This window comes from Leuciscus leuciscus (genome assembly GCF_965113295.1).
Source record: "Leuciscus leuciscus genome assembly, chromosome: 20".
NCBI lineage: Eukaryota > Metazoa > Chordata > Actinopteri > Cypriniformes > Leuciscidae > Leuciscus > Leuciscus leuciscus.
Window position 1 is genome coordinate 12,688,949 of NC_138744.1, and position 23,012 is coordinate 12,711,960.

Sequence of the window (23,012 nt, forward strand, 5' to 3'; positions counted from 1 at the left end):
CTGGTTTAAGACATTGGCTGCATCCAAAATCGCAAACTTCCCTGCAATATACTAGGCAAAAAACGTTATACGAAAAAAGATGTATGTCCGAATTCACAGTACTTTAAAAAGAGTAGGCAAAAAGTATCCAGATGACCTACTTCTTCCGGCGAGATTCTGAAGTGTGCATACGATGGACATTTTACTATCCCATGAGCCCACGGGAGAGGATTTATGAATGGCAGTGAAGCGACGCACCTAATGCTGGTAGGTCACATGGTAATGACAATATGGCGAATGTAGTATGTGCAGATTACATTCATACTACACACACTCATACAGAACGTACTTTTTTAGCGGGCATGAAGTAATCACTAAATATGTACCTATTCAAGGGACTATGCGATTTCAGACGCATCCCAGTTTTTTTGCCCAAACCTTAGTAAATCACCTAGCGTGATTCATTTAAATACTCTCCTTCCATAAATTTTGAGTCTGAAAGGTAAACTCCAACAAATGCATTTGCAATAAGGTCAGCTGCAAAAATAACTGTGTCCATGCCTTTTGCGCTGGCGCAAAGCTGTAAGTTGTAAATCTGGCCTCAGGAATACAAATGTACAGTATATGATACAATGCTCTGATACTGTATGTGCTCACAAACACACATGTAAAGTCTGCAAAATGGTTTAATATGAAAATAATGTGAATAGAAATATGCATAGACTTATGTGACTAAATTAAGCATTTGAAATCCCTCCATAATATACAGAGAGCAGAAAGAAAGCACATTATTATTCTAAAGTGCGTCCTGTACTTACAGAGTTCCAGTAAATCCATCTCTGCACACACACTCTCCAGTGGTTTTATTGCAGAATCCTCCTGTTCCACACTGGCACTGCTGCAGACAGCCCTGACCAAATGACTTTGCAGGACAGGGGTCCTGACAGGAAGAAAATGTGTTTAATTAAAATGATTCGACTTTTAATATAATGTATGTAACTTTAGCTTTTTGCATCATATATATCTTCTCCCAAATAACACAGTAAAAATGGAAAATGTGCAGTTGTAACTATTTTCATATTAATATGGTATTCAATAATATATTTGACTTGAATAAAACCAGTTTATTATTTACATGTTACCATCTCAAGATCAATAAAGAGGCTGTCTGTGTGGCCATACCTGGCAGCGTTCACCAGTGTATCCGGCAGGGCACTGACAGGTTCCAGTAAGAACGTTACACTCTCCCCCGTTCTGGCACTCACAGAGTCGCCTGCAGCTTGTACCCCAATGCTGGGCATCACATGCTAAACATAAGCACAAATTCAGCTAAATCTGAGATATCAGCAAACATAATTATACAGTCTGTTCAAATGCATTAAGGTGGTTTTCTTATTGTCTTAAGGTGGTCTGACTGTGTTTGGTCATTTGAGGAAATCAGGCTTCCTAAATACTTTCGAGATTCTCTTGAGCATCCCTGGCATTTAGAGCATAACAAATTGATAGTGTGATTGACTGGAGAATTTGTACGGAGCTCAACAAAAGGAATGAGTTTCAAATGGGAAATTTAACAGATGGAGTTTGGCCGGACCTCAGAGAGAGCTCAGGCCAGCGCTCACACAGGGATTGGATTTCGGTCATGACACAACCTAAACTGATGACATGTACCCTTTACGGGTCAAGAAGAGGAATCCATCACAGGCACACACACACACGCGCACACACACACACACACACACACACACACACACACACGCGCGCGCGCGCACACACACACACACACACACACACACACACACACACACACACACACACACACACACACACACACACACACACACACACACACACACACACACACACACACACACACACACACACACACACACACACACACACACACACACACACACACACACAAGCTGCATTTATTTATGTCAAACATACAGTAAAAAAAAGGAATACTGCTAAATATTATTATAATCTAAAATAACTGTTTTCTATTTTAAAATATAATTTATTCCTGTGATGGCAAAGCTGAATTTTCAGTCACGTGATCCTTCAGAAATCATTCTAAAATCAAGAAACATTTATTATCACATTTATTATCATGGTCAAGAAACATTTATCATTACAGTTGAAAACAGTTGGGCTGCTTTTTTTGTGAAAACCATGATACATATTTTTTCAGGATTCTTTGATGAATAGAAAATTCAAGAACATTAATTTGAAATAGAAATCTTGTAGTCTTTAACTTTGATCGATTTAATGTGTCCTTGCTGAATATATATATATATATATATATAAAATCTTACTGACCTCAGACTTTATACTTTTTTACTATACTTTTTATATATTCTGCAGGCTGTTTGAGAAAGGTTTATTCTGTCTTTCCATCTCAAGGCAGAGATTTAGACTCCTCTGACTGACACTCTAACAACAGGGGACGTGAATGATTCCAACACCCCACGTTCACATTTCAGGCTTTAGGAACTGGAGCTCACCAGCTGTCTCAATTAAAACACTGAGCTGACGTCCAACCAGTTCTCAAAGCAAATGCATACCACTTTAAAAAGACAAGAGGAAGCCTCAGAACTTGATTGATTTTCAGCTCAAAGCAGTTTCCTTGACCATGACACTTAATTGAGCTACACTACAAGTCCCAAACTCTTTTTGTTCCCAAGCTCCCATGCCCTAAAGTCCCTCAGGATAAATCGGCATCATCTGAAATGACAAACTTGTGATGGAATATTATAAACAATTAATATGAAGCAGATCATTTTCACTGTCTTTGTCCATGTTTAAACTAGCATTTGTTTGTTGATGTTGCTTTTATTACTTGATCTATGTATTGCTTATTTTGTGTACAGCGCTTTGAGAAGCTGCTTTTGAAGGCGCTTTATAAATTATAGTTTATTATTATTATTATTATTATTATTATCACATGTTTATAATGTGCGAAGATGAAGACTCAAATAAGAATAGTTTTATCCAGTAGATATGGAATGACTTTTTGAGATGTGGGAAAATTCCTCTCTAGTCCACGAGGGAAAAATTGTTGTTGGGTTAAAGGTCTTCTCTTGAAGGGCACTTTCCCAGAAGCCCCTACTTAAATAGTTAGCGTGAATTTCTTTCTAATGCGAAAATGCAGAACATTATGAATATTCCACTCTTGTAGCATGCATTTAGCCTTTTAGTGTATCTACTATAGGCTGTTATGTATATTATTAATGATCTCTTTTGCATGATTTTAAACAGCCAAGAAGTCGTATAGCAGTTTGATGGAGTTTAGCCTTTGGTCTCTCAGGACAGAGTGAGAGAAATGTGTATTTAAAACCTCAAACCTCTCTAATTTCCCACAAAGCTCCCAACACACAGGCATTCAGGAAGTGTCAAGCCTTCTCTTGCCAATGCGAGCTAATAATGGGGTTTCACAGTCCAACCAAACAAAGAGCAGGACAAAATTAGAGAGAAAAGTCTTCTGCCTAGAACCAGAGTCTTGAGTTTCCATTTCATTTATGTAAACTCCACTCAGGAGCCTATACGGCATTGTACTCCACTGAAACCACAGTTTTTCAAATCAAATCAGTATTACAGACTAAGATACTACAACACCCAATGGCATCACTGACGTATACAAGGACGGTCATGTACTTCACAGTCAGTGCGACACTACAAAATTACTTAAACTAAAATGAAGTAAAGCTATTTCAAAATAAATAAAATAACACAGGGCTGCATTCATTGTATTAAGTTGTAATAAATTACTTTGGAGAAATGTGCCAAATCAGATGAGAAAAACTGTAGATGCACCACAAAATTTAGCTGTGAAAACTCTTATTTTATTTTCATTTTGATGATGCACAAACATACTAAAAGAAAATAAAGGAGAAGAGTTGAGAAGAGAACAGATGCAGAGAGAGGAGAGGAGAGGGGAAAAAAACAAGAGGAAAAAGAAAAAGGTGGAAATGGGGCCCAATAAAAACATGCACAGCAACACTAACAGATGACCACATGTTTGAAAACGAAGTCAGAACACTCACTAGTGAAAAGTCTCTCCTTATTAAACCCTGTGCATGACTATGTGTGATACAATAGAAGGAAAAAGAGTGTCCCTTCGAGTCGGTCTCTCGACATTGCGATCCCTTTAGAGTCGGTCTCTCGACATTGCGTTATCACGCTATGGGGGTTATCCCCTTTCTTCCACAAATACTGAAGCCTGATTGCATCGCACTGGTGAAATAAACCGGCCAATGACGCGTGAGCGCACAAGCTAGGGGCGGAGCATTTCGCTATATAGCTCGACGCTCACAGTCATTGAGTCAGAATCTTCTCCTTCCCGAAGCAAGCATCAAAGCATCAAATTACTTCTTGCCTTTAAGAGAACGACACTCTCAACCTGTTCCCTTCTGCAATCCGGGCATGCGAAGAACCGATCAAGCTCCTAACAAAAGTATATGCTGTTGCTTACTCCCGCTTCACTATAATCTGGATGGCGCTTATTTGTCTTGATATATTTTCCTCTAGGTGCTCTAGTGGATGTGCATGGTCAACGGGCTCAACTCATTTGAGTTTGGCTCATATACTTCTCTTGTTATGATTGGTTATAACGCAGCGGGATTGTATGCGATCCCCATAGCATGGTAACGCAATGTCGAAAGACTGACTCGAAAGGGAACATATCCGGTTACTCGCGTAACCTTGGTTCCCTGAGAGGAGGGAACGAGACATTGCGCACGCTGCTGTGTTATAACTCTCAGAGTCTCTGTAGCACAACTGTTCGTTCAGTCGGAGATTCTGACTCAATGACGGTGAGCTCCGAGCTATACAGTGGAAGGCTCCGCCCCTAACTTGTGCGCTTGCACGTCATTGGCTGGTTTATTTTACCGGTACGCTACAATCAGGCTTCAGTATTTGTGAAAGGAAGTGGGATAACCCCCATCCCTCGTCTCAGGGAACCAAGGTTATGTGAGTAACCAGAGAAGTTTTCAGTATTGGATGAATTATATGTTTATTTATAATCCAGATTGCTCTTCCTCTGTTCACCATCTTGGATAAAAACATGTTTTAACATAGCTTGTTGCAAAGCATTAAGGGAGTGTTGCCTTAGAATTGAAAATTAACAAATGTAAAAAAAATAATTTAAACTACTTTCACACTGAGAATGCCTTTAAATGCTGCACTTTTTGGTTGTTTTTGTGTGTCAGAAATGAGGAGAGAAAGTGTGACGCATAACTCACAGCTGGAACAGTCGTCTCCCCGCCAGCCACTCTCACACTGGCAACGATCAGGTGCTACACAGCGGCCATGGACACACTCCTTAGTGCAGCGTGCTACACACACATAGAGCAGGAAGGGAAAAATAAACACAGAGAGATGAAAAATACAAAAACAAACCGTTCAAAAGGTAAAACGTCAATTTAATACTCACGAACACATTTATTTCTGCTCTCATAGAAGCCAGGACAGCACTGATACCTCCTACGATAGTCCATTTTCACCACCTGCCTATAAAGTGTTTTATAGGTGATCCTGGAGAGTGAATAAGAGAAACAGTTTAATAACCACTGGAAAATTTACAGGCTAAATGCAAGACCACACAATATTCATTATTTCATTATCACAGATCAGCTGTAGTTGGAATATAAAGTCCCTCAGTAAGACTTCTTATTCAGTAGTTGTCTTGGATAAAATGTTGGCACCTTTTATACCTAAACGTACAATATTTAGAAATGTATTAAACATTCAGTGCCCTTCCCATTCGCCTTAGTTCAGATTAAACTTAAAAAGGCTTTTGGGAACCGCCGTAAGACCGGCAGGGAGAATGAGTTCCATGCCTGCATTATAATAAAGGGAGCATGCGTGCACGCCAGCATCACAATTACTTGGATTCGAGACAATTTTAAGCCTCCACTGCCAAACCAAACAATCCCTCCAATGACCTAAGCTGAAGACCAAAAACCTCTGCAGCGAAGTAGGATGAAAGAATTCATGCTGCGTTTAGTCTAAGTCAGCCCAGTGTAACTGTGAGTAAATGCTTGAATGCATGTGTGTTTGTCAATGTATGTCACCTGTGCCGGGTGCATTTGTTAGCGGTCCAGGGATCAGAGCAGGTCTCTTCATTCACTTGGTCGAAAGGCTGAGCATATGATTCCTTCACTGAAGTGGTGAAGCTAAAAAGGAGCAAAGATTTTGTCATGCTTACCAGTCACTTGTCATTTTGCATCATTCAACTGCTCGATGTACAACACACCAACTGCAGGAAATGTCACTGTACTAGAGTGTCTTTCTCAAGGAGATTATAGAGCTGTTCAGTTTGTAGTGATAAAACCAAGAAGAGAATTAGCTTATTTTCGAGCGATGGGATCCCTAAGGAATTTATAATGCATTTTTAGAATGACAGTTTTGGATTTATGAGTAAAAAAAGGTCTGTGGTCAGGATAAGGCTCTCACATTTTGTTCCTACACCATAAATGGATCTTTCGGTAACACTTTAGTTTATGGTCCAATTCTCACTATTCTCAAACCTATCAGTTTCTTATTAGCTTATTATTACTAGGATATTGGCTGTTTATTAGTACTTATAAAGCACATATTAATGCCTTATTCTGCATGACCATATTCTACATATTCTAAACAATACATAAACTTAACAACGACCTTACTAACTATTAATAAGCAGTAATTCTGAGCTTATTGAGGCCATGTAGTTAGACAGTCGTAGTTAATAGTTAGTTAATAGTGAGAATTGGACCATAATCTAAAGTGTGACCAGTCTTTCTTAAAAATGTTTTTTCCCATTAAAAATTATTTAGAAAATTACCATTCATCCATTCTCCAAACAGCTTGTCCTACTGTATGTAGGGGCGAAAGCATTTTAAAATTATTGACATTTTTATTTGATTTTATTTAGAATTTTGTTGCTATAAGACCTTAAAGTCCCTATATTTTGACGGAATACGGAATACGGAATAAAAAAATGCGAAAGATAGTTGCAACTCTTTTTCTCACAATTGCGAATTTACAAGTCAGAATTGTGAGATAAAAAGTCGCAATTAGTCGATTTTTTTTTTTTTTTTTTTCAGTGTCAGAAACAAGCTTCCAAATGATATACTTAATGCGAAAACAAAGAATGAACTGGTGTGACGTCATTTCAAACAAAATCGGGCCAAAACAAAGTTTAGTTGAAGTTCATTTTAGGAGTTTGAAACAGCTTGCCAAATTAAATTTCCGGAAAATTTACTCTGGCTGGTAAACACCTTCGAACTTCCATTGTTCCATGGCGATTACGCAACAGGTAGGTGTGCCTTCTTTGAAATGAAAATCATCTTCTGTTCACGTCGAAGTCAGACGTCCGTGAACACAGTGGAGAGCCGCTTTATCGTACAAAATGAAGTTGTAATTCTAATTGAAAGAGACACTGACCTTTATGGACTACATGTAAGTTTATGCTTGATGCATTGGAAATCGAAAAACCACTAGGCATCAGTATAAAGCCACAGTCAAAATTCCCGCACCGCAATGAACAGGATATTATGTAATGCTCTTATGTTTTTTATAAATAATAAATAATAATGCATTCGAAATATGAAGATATACCACATACTCGACTTTCCCGCGACTTCCTCCCATGTCTCCGCCATTTAGTAATAGCCATCTGTATATTATGCTCACATTCTGTTTATAGTAACACCCATCTGTATATATATATTCATAGTACATATCTATCTGTAAAATTCTGTTTATAGTAATAGCCATCTGTATATTATGCTCACATTCTGTTTATAGTAACACCCATCTGTATATATATTCAGTACATATCTATCTGTAAAAATACTGTTTATAGTAATAGCCATCTGTATATTAGCCATCTGTATATACATCTGTATATTATATTCAGTACATATCTAGCTGTAAATTCTGTTCACAGTAATAGTTATCTGTATATTATATTCATAGGACAAATCTATCTGTAAATTTTTGTTTATAATAGTATTCAACTCTATATTTATTCAGTACATATCCATGTTCTGCACTTATGGAACCACTGTATATCCTGCACTTGCTGCTATTGCACTTCTGGTTAGACCTAAACTGCATTTCGTTGCCTTGTACCTGTACTTGTGTAATGACAATAAAGTTGAATCTAATCTAATCTAATCTAATTTGCATGCGTATAAATGGAAGGAAGTGGAGGAGCCTAAGAATAGTGCGATCGCTAGTTTCGACTTTCTTACTTTCTACTTTCTTGAACTTGTGATGTCCAAAAATGTCTAACCACCTTAAAATCTTTCCAAATAATATTATTGTGGTAGAAATTATTACCAATAAAGGGTGAGTGGTGACATCTATTTAAATAAACTAAAAGGTCACAGAAATACAATAGAATAGAACAAGACATAGACAGACTAATATTCTTACACTTACAGTATTGAAGACATTCTCATTACTCTTAAAGTACATTGTCTGATGCAGTTTTGCTACATGGGTAACTTTATCCCATTTGAACAATATTTAGATGATTTAGTTTGTGTTTAACTAAGGAAACAAGGCATATATTGACTGGGAACTGGATTTTTGCAGTGTTGTTGTTGTTTGACTTGCAAAAAATTATTTACAACCGCAGTTTTTTTTGCCAGAATGCAGTGGAGCAGATCGGGTGTATTGGCATTGACTTTCTGAGCTCTGTATTGGACATGATGCTTACCTTTCCCATAAGCTGCAGACATTTGGATCCCGGGGGTCCAAAGACAATGACAGTTCACACACACAGCCCAAGACAAACAGGACCACACAGATCTCAGCCATCTTCATCCTGCTGTAAGGAGAAAAACAGTCAACTGCCTTATAAAACATTACAACTCTGCCCCTCAGAACTGTTGATGTTACACTGCAAGGCCAGTGCAAAACTCGCCTTCCATTTCAAGACATATTGAAGCCATCTGGTTTTATTTATGAGGATGCTTTAGGCACGCTGTAGGAAAGGGACAGACAAGTCTCCCATGGTGAAGATTTCAGAGACTAACACCAGCTTTATGAGCATATGCTCTCTCACAACACACACACACACACACACACACACACACACACACACACACACACACACACACACACACACACACACACACACACACACACACACACACACACACACACACACACACACACACACACACACACAAACACACAGAACACACATACAGTCTTCGTTATACTATTCTCAGTATACAGTGTATATATATATATATATATATATATATATATATAGTTCTAAATTAAAGATTTTTGGATATCATGAGATTTATATTATTATTTTTAAAGAAAGTTAGTATTTCCCAGATAATGTTTTTAATCACAAGTGAAATATAAATTAAAATATATGGCTGCCTTTATATTTTAGGAGAGGGGTTTCTTCCAAGGGGACCATCATATTTGGGGGTCCATGGCATCAATTTTTTTTTTACAACCCCTATTAGCCCTATTAGTGGAGGGAACTCTTTAAAATTATATTGAATCATAAATCAGCACTGTCAATTTTGGTTTGAGAACAAATAAAAAGTTAAATAAAACGAAAAAGTCAAATGAAGTGGCAGTTCATCCTTACACAAGTCCTACATAAAACTAGACACAAACAGAAAGAAAGAGACCAGAACATTCTGGGTAGATTACATGTTTTCATTAAAGAGCTATAGGATTTTATAGGTTCCCTTACTGGGGTGGAGTATATTATCCCTATTCTTTTTGTTTTTTCACTCTTTTTTTCCTTTAAGGGCTTCATTAGAAAAAGAGTTTGAGGCCACATTAGGATTCCTGTGAGCTGAGAAACTAGGAGCGTGTTTAATGAGCAGTGCACTGCGACAGAGCGTCTGTGACAAACAAGTGGTTTAAATCTACTCTGAACCTGAGGCTGCGTTAATTACATTTACTTCTAAGTAAACAACAGTTTTATGCAGGACCAGATGAATGTTTTGGAAAATGCATACTTGTCTCCAGCAGGGTATTTGGCTTGTGTAAGGATGCTGACTGTTCAAATGCTACATCAATACAAAATCCACCACATAAGCTCATGACACAAGCAACGTTAATATAAAAAAATATTCTTCTTAGCTCAGAAAGCAGGTGTTACATCTCCATAGGAGGTCAAAAAAAAAAAAAAGTGAACTCAAAAACAACATTTTTGAGAAAAGTTCTCAAGGTGAACGCATAGCTTGACGCAAACCATGCTGATGACCTGGGTCTGTGGTGGAGTAGTGAGTTTGATGTGTCAATTAAACTCGAGGTTTTGCCAGATGAGAAGTTTATTCTATGTATCATATTTTTACTACTTTAATTCATTTTACTCTAATTCATTTTATAACTGTATCATTTATCTCTTTTTAAAAAAGAGAAAAAACAAAAAATTTCTTTAAAAAAGCACCTTTTATAACTGTTTTAATTTCCCTTGCTTTTATTTTGTGCTTATTTTCTATGCAAAGCACTTTGAATTGCCATAGTGTGATTATTTGAATTCCTTTCTATGTAAAGCATTTTGAATAACTGTCTTAATTTTCCTTGCTTTTATTTTTTGTGATTATTTTTATTCCTTTCTATATGTAAAGCACTTTGAATTGCCATAGTGTATAAAATGTGCTATATAAATAAACTTGCCTTGCCTTGCTCTTACTCCCAGAATAAGTTTCCTTTGATTCAACATTACAATTAAACTTCATTACAGTAAACAATAAACATTTGTATGTTAATGTTTAGAATACTACCACACGGTTCCTGACATAAACAAAAAATTACTCTCGATTCAGTAATGAAGTCAGTTGTGAACTCATTATGATTCACTAACTGATTCAAGCCACTAACTTACGTGTGTTTTGTCAACCTTTTTTTGAGTGATTCATTAAAAAGAACTGGTTCATAAGAGTCATTTGTGCACAAATTGGACTTTGCGAATTGTGTTGTGTTCGTTCGTTGCTGTTTGCAGGAAAACAAGTTTAACCGATTGTCATCAATGCCAAGTAGATTTTAAATTACTGTCGTGAATGTTTATTTTTTTGTAGCATTGGCCATTTGAGTGGCAGCATGGAGCCCTGATGACCCAAGTTTGATCGTTCTTGCTAAACTGTTGCAGGGCTGCAGAGCTTTAAAAGGTGCAGTATTAAACCATGAGCTGATTTTAATGAGCCGAACAGATGCTGTGCCCATACTCGACTGCTTTCATGTGGACAAATTATGGGGAGGACGCATACACGACACAAACAGGAAAGGAGAGAGAGTGAGGGATTTCTTTCATCAACATTTTACATTTACATTTACATTTATTCATTTAGCTGACGCTTTTATACAAAGCGACTTACAATTGCTATATATGTCAGAGGTCGCACGCCTATGGAGCAACTAGGGGTTAAGTGTCTTGCTCAGGGACACATTGGTGTCTCACAGTGGATTCGAACCCGGGTCTCTCACACCAAAGGCATGTGTCTTATCCACTGCGCCACTACCACCCCATTTTGTTTGCATCTGACACAGAGGATTGGTGCCACATTAAAAATGAGTACCATACGGCAGGATATTTTTAGGGGACACAGAGCTCACAAATGTCAAACGCTCCACATCTGAGTAGTAGCATGGGTGCTCTGAAGGCCCAAATCAAAGATGGTCTGTCATTTAAAAGCCCCACAACGCTGTTCCTCGGCGAAGATAAGAGCATAATGGAAAATGAAAGAAAACATGTAGTCATCTGCCACTGGCTGGGTAAAACACGCTGTCCTTGTGTTTGGGAAGAGTACTTAAGTGAATATGAAAGCAAATCATTCACACAGATATGAGCTTTTCATGCTGGATATTGTAATTGCATGGTTTGATTCTGTACAACAATAATTTAAAACCTATTCAATTGGGAAAGCTTTATGTGTGTTCACAACAATTGGGAAAACTTTGTGTGAGTTCACACCAGTGTACTAAAAATTAAACTAAAAATTTGTGAAAAATGTCTCGAAAAATGGTTATTTTTTAATGAGTTAGTCAAAAAGATTCACAAAACAGTCTTGAACCGATAAGATTAATAGATAATTAATGGTTTGGCATAATAATTAATAATTAATGGTTTGAATTATTCACTCAGTTAATGAATCATACAGATTTCACAACTGACTACCTCAATGAACCACGAGTCCTTTGGAACCACGGGAACTTTCTGGATCTATATTTTAGGTTTGTCAGAATTACATCAGTCTATTTCTGATTTTGTGAATAGCATACCTATTACGATTTCTACTTAATTTATATAATGTTTCTTTAACTTAATTTTCTATTTTCTATCTATAGGCTGTTTTTTGTCCACACAGACAAATATTCTTACAAAACAAAGTGTATTTATGTGCTACAAATAGGCTATGGTATCAAATTAGAACAAATACAAGAACAACAGTTTATATAAAACAACCTTCAATATAGCACATTGCAGTGTTTGTTGTAAAATAAAATAAAATTAATAAAAACTCTATGCATTCACTCACTGTAAAAAAAAATTACATCCCCAAGTCAAAAATTTCTAGTGACTGATAACATCTAAATTTTTCAATTAGTCTGACGTATTATTTCTCATTGAGCCAATGTTAACAGACTATTGCAACAAGAATTGCACTTGGGCCAATTAAAAAATTTAGATGTGACCAGTCACTAGAAAATTTTTACTTGGAGAGGTTAGACATTTTTTACAGTGCTGAATTGAAGCACTTCTGAACGAACAACCATCTTTATCGAGGGATTCTGTTATTTCTCAACTAAAAAGTAAAGTGTCCTATGTTTAATTTTAGGAGCTTATGGCTCTAGTAATTTTTTTATTAAATTTTTTGTCTGGAGCCCTGGTTTGGCGGTAGTGTTGCATCTCATGTTGTTTTTTTAAACATCTCACCATGTGCGTTGTGGTTTTAAGACACTGTGTCAAGTTAAAAATAGTATTTTGCTCTGGTCTATTTAGCATATTATGTAATCAGCCCCCTGAAACTTGGCCGATTGAGGTCAGATGAACCTTAAACCTTTTTTTCAAACTACATTTGGAACACAAAGAAATGTTAAAAAAAAAGGGGAAAAAAGAACCAAAAAACGAACATGCAGCACAGTTTTTCATAAGTCTATTTCAGCTCTGATTAAAGAGAATTAAAGTTGGATTTACAACTGGCACATAGGGGTATCATACACACAGGACAGGACACATGGCATTGATCAAATTTCCTTCTTTCCTTTCCTGACCCTCTCCACAACCGCTTGGGGCCGCATGCTTATTTAAGGAGAAAATATTAGTCATTATTTGGAACGGAGGGACACAGGAAAAGAAAAAGAAAAAGAAAATGAGCCATCAAATAAAGACAGCCAGAAAGAGAGGGAAACAAAAAAGGAGAGAGAGCGAGAAAGAGAGAGAAAGGTTGCATAATAGCTCTGGACCCTATGGACCCACATGCATAAATAGTCTTTCATATAACAACTCATAATAATCATTCCAGTTCTCCTCCAATTCCACAGACCACTGACAAATGTAGCAAAGAGCAGATATCCTGGCAGGATCCAACGAACACGTGCTCATTCAAGCAAAGAAACACATATACTGATTGCCAAACCTGCAATGAAGAATATTGGGGAAAGACTGGAAAATGAGAAAAATAAGCTCTTAAACATTCAACATGTCTTTCTAAATCGACTGTTGTAGAAGTCCTCTTCAATAAAGAATGAGATTTGTGTATTTTTGTTAAAATAACACATAAACCTCTTTGCCCCTCCAGAGAGCATCCAAAGCTGACATCAGTACTTGGAAGAATTAGGACTGAACACAAATTCATGACCATTCGCATCGGAAAATGAGCGAACTACAGCTGGAAAGCCGGTGTATTCAGCCCTTCTGTTTTAAGAAATATAGTGGTGGGAACACAGTAACCAGATCTTCGGCCAATGGTGCTTATCTCTGAGTGAGGTCATGCGTCTGCTCCTCAAATTGTCTGTTAAAACACACAATTTGCTGTTGCAGTTCATATGAAATTGCAATTTTTAGATTTCGTTCGATCTCAATAGTTTGTTGCACACAAAAGAGAACAGTTTACTGCCCTCTGTGCTTGATTATGATTGGTTAATTGCAGCATTGAGTAGTCAACTACTTTTTGTATGATAATGATACTTCATTGTCCATGGCAAAATACTTTTTATCATTTTTTTTTTTTTTTTTTTTTTACAATTTAATAAAGAATTATGCATGCTACGGGTTACGTTTACTGGTATAAAGTATAGTATTACTGGCAGTCTCTTCACTTTCCCAATCAAATTTAGAATATCTCATTACAATTGTACCATCTTTTGACTTGATAAGGATAATTATTTGGTAAATAGCTAGAATATACTGTATGTTAACTAACTAGTCTATATAATAGTAACTTGGATTGCAGATATATAATTAATACTGTAATGTTGTGGCTAGGCCAGTTGTTGCTATTTTTCAAAGCTGAGGCTTTAAGCTAATCACCAAGTAAAGTAATAAAATAAAGTCAAACCAATATTTTTTTGGCAATAAATAATAACTAGAATAATGTACAGTCAGTCTGTCATTAAAAATAAAGCCCGATTCACCTTGAGTTTATTTTGCATAATACCATGATCTGTCTGAATACTCGATTCTGATTGGCTGGAAGGTGCGCCTTAACATCATTTAATGCAGACGTATTTCCAGTCAGTTTAATCACTTTTATAAATTAATGTGTTACAAATCACAATCACATGCACACACATGGACAATTATGAATGATAAGAAACATACAGGGGCACATAAACATGTTAAAATAAGATTGCTTCTCCACCAATAAGCTTATATTTCTGAGCATGAAGTGGTAACGGTGGTGTTTTTTAAGTAAAGCAACTGTATTTTACATTAAATAACTGTATTTTACTGCATAATCCTAAATCTAACGACCTGTAAATAAAATAAATGTTGAAAATAAACTGTTATTCTAATCAGTCCAGTCAAATTTTGTGCTGCAAACATCAACTTGAACTTGTCCATGCTGGCAAGTGACCATATAGGCAGGATAATCAACTTTAATACACACCTAACTTCGCGTCAGGTGGTTCTTTGCCTCTATGAGTGCATTCAAATTGTTAGCTGTGAATTATCCCTTACATAATCACCAGACTGTATATTATTGTTTCAGCTAAACATTGCATTAATCTTCAAAGCCAGAAAGAGACAGAGCTCATGACTACAGTAACCACTCAAACCAAAGTCAAACTCAGTTTCATCCACATTCAACCTCAGCAAAAACAACCTCATCAGAACATCTCAACAGACTGAGAGTGAGCGAGCGAAGGATTACAAGACTATTATAATGATGCTGCCGCTGCCCCAGCTCCTGTTCTGGCAAAACGCTTGTATGTTATTTGCCACACTGTTGTTTACCTTGCCAGAAACAGACAGAGAGATGAGGTCAAGGAATAATGAAGAGCTGACTGTCATTTGACCAAAACCCCAGTCCTGGCTCAGACACACTAACTCCAGTTAAACTGGTAAATCTCAGTTACGGTAAACTGGCATAAAAGCCCCATAATATAAAACATCTGGGGCTGAATTTCAAAACACTCTCTCAACCTCCACACCACAGAGTGTTTAGCTGGCTGTGGTCTGATGGGTTCAGTGTAGCACCACATAGTGTGTGTCTTTAAGTGTGGGGGTGGGGGTGGGGGTAGTGAACCCCCTCATCAATAAACCAGAGGTTAGTGAGTCAGTGTAATACTGTACCCCACCCGTTTTTCCATGTTTAATGCTTCAGCAATCTCAAAGACTGTGGAGATGTGTATTTCTACGGTAAAGGCTTGGGTTTGGCAAACCCACTGTCTTTTTTGTATTGTTGATTCATACTGTAAAATAATTGTCTATGTCTCTACTAGAAAAATAATTAGCATGCCAAACGCTTCACGATTTTTGCTGGCTGGTTTTATGCAGCTTGGTGCAATTTTGTTTACGTACATTACCTACCTCATAAAAAACATTGCAGCCACAGTTTGGTGGGATTTTGGGAAGGCGTCATATAGGGGCTGGGTCTGAACCGCCAGAATATCCACTTACGAGCCATACAAGCCATAATTACACTGGAAAAATACATAAACTGGCAGCTAGAGACTGTTCTGATGCATCTCAAGTGACAATGGATAAGTTTCAGTTGGAATGTGACTTTGTGAAGACAGCAATTTGTAGGTCATTTTAGGTTAAAAACAAGTTTAAAAAAAAAAAGTTATTCACCATAACCTACAGGCCAGTTGAGTTAAACTATTCAATTTGAATTCATAGGTCATTGTTATTATGACATCCTTTATTTTTATTTTTAATAAGTGTATAATTCATAGAATTACATATAGTAATTCAAATGTATCTCTTTGCCTGGGATTCTGTTATTGTATTTGTCTGTTTATAAATTCTCAAAGTACATTGAATATTTTATGTACTATTTTACATTATTGATGTCCTTGAATTTTTTTGTTTTTTAAATGTTACAATTTAGCAGTAAATACCCCCCAACATCTAGTAAGGGAACAACAGAATAATCTCCACATATGATGTATAGCAATATCTGGAATGTTGAACTCTGACCTTTGAGGCCTTATTAGAAGCTGTACAATTTTCACATACACTAATTTCTATCCAAGCTTTATCTCTATGCTTTAGACTGTCTGTTTTACATTGCTGTTAGGTTATGATATACTGTAAAAAAAAATATATATATATATTCTGCAAACAGCAACACGTTTCTGTTTTTACATTTAACAGAAAGACAAAACACAGAACTTTGAGAGGAATGGCCGTTCACAGCACAGATGGATTTGTAATACTGTTCTTTACAGTATGAGTAACAGAGGTCTCAAACCCAAACACTCTTAGCAGATGAAGTGACATGTTGGCTGCTGTCTGCCAACCCTTAAGCTAAAACACCCCTATACCCAGCTCTCACATGCTGTTGCACACGTAATTGTGATGGAAACCATATAAACACTCCTGGAAAGAACTGCATGAGAAAGAAAATCATGCCTCCTAAAATAACCATCAAGTCTCTTTTTAAGACTAGAATTCTAAGTTGGGTATATTTGTGAATGCTGGTCAATCAATCTGAATGATTTGTTAATAAATTATACTTGTACAATGCTTTATGGTGTTTTTATGTTCTTTTAGAAAGCTCCCACTGTAATTGGAAAAGCGCAAATTTCCTCCTTTTGTGCTTCACAGAAGAAAGTGAGTAAATGAGCATCCGTTCAGTTAATTCTCTGCTTCAGATCTAGCTGTAGGATTTAGTGAGACTGACAGTGTCTGCACTCGTTGGGTTTGGCAAAGAAATAGAAGCTTATGTCATGCTCTGCTCTGTGGCCGGTCTGTAGCTTCTCTAAAAAGAGAAAAACAGGATATGTGGGGGCCCTTCCTTCTTTATCGCTGTCTCTCTTAACACTTGCCATCTCTCTGGGGTCAGACACCACTCTTCCACAATCGCAAAGACCGACCTGACCGCTCGGCACACACCAAAGAGCCTAATTCCAGATATCCAACAGAGACCACAAACTTGACCTTGTGTGTTTGTGTTGGTGAGCGGCAACTGATTCTAGTCCTGAGGGTAGTGTCCAGCTGGCTTATGTCACACCCGCTATATCTGCATGACCTCACGCCTGGACTACAGTCCCATAGACACTACGATATGCCTGCTGTCATCGCAACAGTTGTGTTGTGTTCATGCTGATGTATATTTTTAAGAGTCAGAAAAGACGACAGTCCTCTATAAACAGAAAAAAGGATCTCATCAGGGTGTGTTTTGTGATAAAATCCGAGACCGGTCAGTACAACCAAAAATGGACAGATGAAGCTTTATTTTTGGCTTTGTCTGTTGTGATATATCAGCCTGAGTGTTTTAAGTGGTGTTAAGTTTTCTGCCATTTAAAGGCATGGAGCTGAGAGCTCCTGAGGCCTTGTGGGGGACCTCACAGTTTGACAGCTGGTTCCTGCTAGACATTGTAGACCATGTAACCACAGAATACATGACTGTGGCTTCACTGGGGCCTAAGACACGTGGTGGCCAAACAAACAAAACACATTTGAATAAAAATACAGGGTTTATATATATATGCGCATACTGTTTTTTTCACGTGTAGGTGCACACAACCCAACCACACAAAATCAAATTATATTCACATAAAAGCACACACTCGCGTTCACAAACCATGGTGAGAGTCGCAATGCTAAACCAAACCCTCAGAAGAAGAGATGGGCACTTCTGAGGTTTGCACTCTTTAAAAAGACATGACCGAGCACTACCATAATTACATGGGCCATAATTTATATGGCCCAGAACATGTAGAGGCAAAAACCAAAGCAGAAAAAAACAATTTTTGTTTTAAATTTAATTTTAATGTTAATTTTGTATTTGAAAGACATTTAATTAACCATAACTGTTATTATTGCCTGTAGATTTCTTGTAAAAAAACAAAGGTGTAAAGTGAAACATCCACCTCCATGACTCAAAACTATGACATCTGGACTATTTACTCGTGTTATGAATGCTTCTTCCGAACAGGAATTTGACAATAATGTCATTGGAATGTAAAATTAACACTGCAGCATGACTCTTTACATCCTTATCTCACCGGAAATATTTCCTAGCTTACCTCTTCCTCCTACTCACTTCTTCCTCTACTCCTCCTCTTCCCCTCTGCCTCCAGTGTGTGGTCAGAGATGTCCACCCACAAATATCAAAACAGATGCGCTAATTATATTTGCCCACAATGAGTGAGTCATTTAACCTGTTCATAACTGCAGAATCATTGTTCCAGACCCACTTCAGGAGCTCATTATTACTTGACATTAGTTTCAAAAGATGGTCTTGAGAGGAAATGTTCAACCCTAAAACCAAAGAGTAGGTTTATACAGTATGATTTGAACCTTAGAAAAAGACTATTATTTTCTTATTGCTTCCTATAGTCTAGCTTTAAACCTGACATTGTAAACTATGGATATTGTTGTGAGCATTTCTTTTATTTTACCCTATTGTAAGTCGAATTTGTAAGTCAGATAAAAGTGTCTGCTAAATGCATAAATGTAAATATTCTCCTTTCACATATAATCCCTTAACTAAAACCAATGCAAAATGGGCTTATTTGTTAGTTCTCCATCAAAACACCATGAACGCCAAGGTTTTAAATATTAAGATATGTGAGCAATTCTCAATCTAAACACACTGAGGGCATGAGAAACTCATATATTAAATGAGATCACAGAGGATTTTAAGTTCTGTAGAGGCTTTGAGACAAATTACAAGGATGTTTTTCAGTTTTTGTTTCTCCCTACGGGACAGATGAGGTTACCCTCTTAATTTCAGCCACATAGCCAAACATGACATCATGACCATTGCTTCAACAGGATTTATCTTCCTTGTTTCTCCAAAAACACACAGCATAAACAAGCATGTGATAAAAGGAAAACTGGATACTCTAAAAATCTCATAATCCTTAGCTTATTGCAGTTGGGACTGTGACCCAGTTTAGTTAATTGCTCTCTGAAATTTCTGTCACAATGATTTGTTAGGCCGAAAGACTGATAGGAAGAAGATTGAAATTAATTTTAGCTCCAGCTGTGCTGCAGACATGTCAATCACATCTTCATGAATGATTGGCCGGTAGACTGCAGGACAGAGATGAGCTACGTTTCTCCTGTCAGTACAACAAAGCATGCGGGATGTCATCCATAGAGAGGAAATGCTGAACAAATGTGTGTGTGTGTAAAGAAACAGCCAAGCCAATCATCACAAGCACACATGAGCATACTCGATCTCCACGTGCACATATGCCTATACACAGCTCTCTTAAAATGGGGGGTCTCTACTGTGACGCCCCCTCCTCTGCTGGCTAAATTGATTGCAGATTTCCATGAGTGCAGAGCTGGCTTGTGTATGTGTGTGAGGCCTTCAGGAGTCTGGGCGTACTGTCAGAACACATGTGAGAGAGAGAGAAAGGAGGAGAAAAAGAGTGCCGCGGTCCCAATAGGACCCAAAGGAACATCACTCCAGGCTGGAGACCCAGAATCACAGCTGTGGAGTCAGCTGAGCAACCTCTCAGTGAGGGACATTTTCCTGAAACAACTTCTGTCAGCACCGTCAACGTAACAACTGTGGAATTGTGCAGTGAAATAATACCATAAGAAATATGAGCTCAAATCTAGACTTTTAAAGTGACATCAAACATCAAAACGTGAAATTTACAATAGAAAACATGAATACAGGTGATTGGTCCTTCAGAAAGAGTTCCCAAAAATGACTCATTCTCAGTAATTATTTTATAGAGATTTTTGTTATAATTATTATTTTAGTCATCTCTATAATTTTATTTGAATTTCATCTTGAACCCTTTCAAATTCCACTCCAAAATGGTCCATCTAACAACACTGTAAAAAAAAAATCCTCCTATTTCAATTTTAAAAATTGACTTAAGAGGAAACACTTTAGAATACTGTTACTCACACATCCGCTGTTGTACGCGCACCGTCCTCGCAAAAATTGGGCTGCATGCAGATGAGGTGTGCGGACGTCCAAGGACCCTCCTGATGACGGAAATTACGTCACACGGACGGTGCACGAATGCAGACAGTGTGCGGATGGCTAAAGTAGCCTATACTTTGGGCTTTAGTAGTCCTCTGAGAGGTATGAACATATTTTTTGTTATTGATTAGCTAATAGTGAACTACCACATTCGACTAAGCACTATTACTTACTAATTCGTTAATCAGAGTTTCTTGTTTGTTAAAGGGATAACTTTTCACAAACAAAGCTCAAAGTCCACTCCAAAGGGTGACATTTTATTTAACGGAATTCACTTTCCAAGAACTACAACAAACGATTCATTTGGACTACAATGCTTTTTTCCAGGGCTTTGTGAAGTCACAATGTTACTCATTTAAATAGCCCATGGAATACGCAGGACTGGTAGAGCTGCTGCTTTGTCAAAAATACTATTTTTTTCCGCAAAACTCATTTGTTTTGGCTGACAAACTTAGAGTGGTTAACATTTATTTTAAACACTGTTCCTGAACATTATAACCCCAACGTTTATCGGTGTGCTGCACATTTTATGGAGAACAGCTTCCAGAACCTATGAGAGTACAATGCAGGCTATGCACAAAAGCTTCTCCTGAAACGGAGCTGTTCTGTTAGCATTACTCATTTTAGTGTAAAGTGTTACCAGATAAGTTGCTGCCTTAAAGGGGCCATAGAATGAGAATTCAAATGTTCCTTGATCCTTTGACAGTTAAGAGTTTGTTATACTACAAAAATACCCTGCAAGTTTCAAAACTCAAAACTTTCTTGTTATTCCAAAAACTGCTTTTATTGAAACCAAGGCCAGCAAACGACAGGATCTAACAAGTAATTTCAACTTAAATTATATTAAACTGTCTTTCAAAGTTTAACTGAATCTTGTATAACTTATAAAAAAGTTGATATTGCTTTAATTATTTTGATGAGTTAATGCAAACACATATGTTGCCATGACTTATTTTCACACAATATTTTACTGTGAACGTAATTAGTCTTTTAGACAAGACAAGTGTCCACACAGCTTCACTATTCAGAAAAAAAGTAGCTTATTTAAGTACAGTTCGTTCAATTTATTTAATTACAATTAGCTGTTTGCTGCTTTGTTAACAGCTGCTCAGACAGTCTTTGTCATCTCCGTGAGAGAGGAGGCATCATATAACAGCAGTACCACTAAAGTCCTCTCACTATGTTTTGAGGATCACCATTTCGTTTGCCTTGGTTTGGTTAATGAACTGCCACACGAGTGAAGTGAGATAACAGACTCCAACCTCCCCTGCATCTGGTCTAAATCAACACGCTGTTGGCTGGCAAATTTATTTGCAAACACTAATATGGTGCTCAAAGCTCACTCTGCGCGGTTAAGGAACTTTTCATATGTGTGCTTTTTCCCCTTCTCTGAATTGTACGAGTCTGGGCAGTACTGCATGTCCTGGGTATAGTAAAGCTGTCCCTCACAGGAATTTACCTTAAGAGGCCCATTTATTTATGAGACAGAATAGCAAACATTTGGATCAGAATGAGCTGGCCGCTATATGCCAGAGCAGACAGATGGACAAACTGCAGCAGGTTGTAATGATGATAAAGCTATCATGACGCTGTGATGAATGAATTCATGTCCTTATTTTTACATGTATATTTATTAAGATTTTTTCCCAATTTCATTTATTGCATTTTCAGAGATTTGGACCAGGCCTGGGTCCATTCAATCGAGTGTGACATACAACGCCAAGCCTCCCCTAAGTGCAGAGACGAGTGCAGCAAAAAGCATTAGGACAGAATCCAGGTGTGTGATGAAACCAAAGCCGTTATTTTTCCAACAAAATATCTTTGCAAAGCAATGCTAAAATATTTTTCTGTTTGCCAGCTTAAAGATCTGCTGTTTCTCTCTTAGCTTTTGACAGAATGTATGGGGATAATGCTGGGATACTGTTTGAATGAGGGAATTCAGGGATTTGGTACCACGCAATATCACTCCATCACCCATTTGCCATCACTCATCTCCCTAGAGGAAGTCCACTCGCTGCCAGTACATTCCTGCTAAAGCTTTCTGATTTACTCAACTGGCCATCGCTGAAGAACCCTTCTGCAGAGTGAGGAGGAAACCTGCTCCTTATTAAAACCATCTTTTTATCGCCTTTTTTACAGCTGAAAAAAATAACCAGATGTTTCTGAATCTGAGCATTTGAGAGTAAAAAGGTTTTCACCAGAGGAAAAGAAACGTATCAGTCTCTGTCTGCCCCTAAAATGACTCCATGGATTGCATGCTTCTAGATTCTCCTCCTCCTCTCACTCCCATCACAATGAAGATAATATTTGAACCCCAATCTAGAGGTTTCTCAAATGTTAAATAGTCCCGTTAAATAGACAGATTGGCCGAATGCATTTTCAAAACTCTGTATGGGATGTCAACTTTAAAGGTGTGCGTAATGCAGGCCTATTAAATAA

The 23,012-nt window shown here is 37.5% G+C and overlaps 1 protein-coding gene across 2 annotated transcripts in view; it reads right to left on the reverse strand.

Annotated features, from left to right (window-relative positions):
- The window catches only part of pear1 (platelet endothelial aggregation receptor 1), a 41,401-nt gene that overhangs the window by 14,061 nt on the left and 4,328 nt on the right, over nt 1-23,012 (reverse strand). Inside the window, exons 2-7 of one of the 2 annotated variants that reach the window (XM_082149747.1) lie at nt 8,687-8,794; nt 6,051-6,152; nt 5,411-5,511; nt 5,220-5,312; nt 1,162-1,286; nt 798-919 (exon numbers count right to left, since the gene is read on the reverse strand). In XM_082149747.1, coding sequence (XP_082005873.1) covers nt 798-919; nt 1,162-1,286; nt 5,220-5,312; nt 5,411-5,511; nt 6,051-6,152; nt 8,687-8,793 — 650 coding nt within the window. In that variant the 5' untranslated portion in view covers nt 8,794. Of the gene's footprint in view, nt 1-797; nt 920-1,161; nt 1,287-5,219; nt 5,313-5,410; nt 5,512-6,050; nt 6,153-8,686; nt 8,798-23,012 lie in introns of both variants that reach the window. The other variant, XM_082149746.1, reaches the window with a different exon arrangement.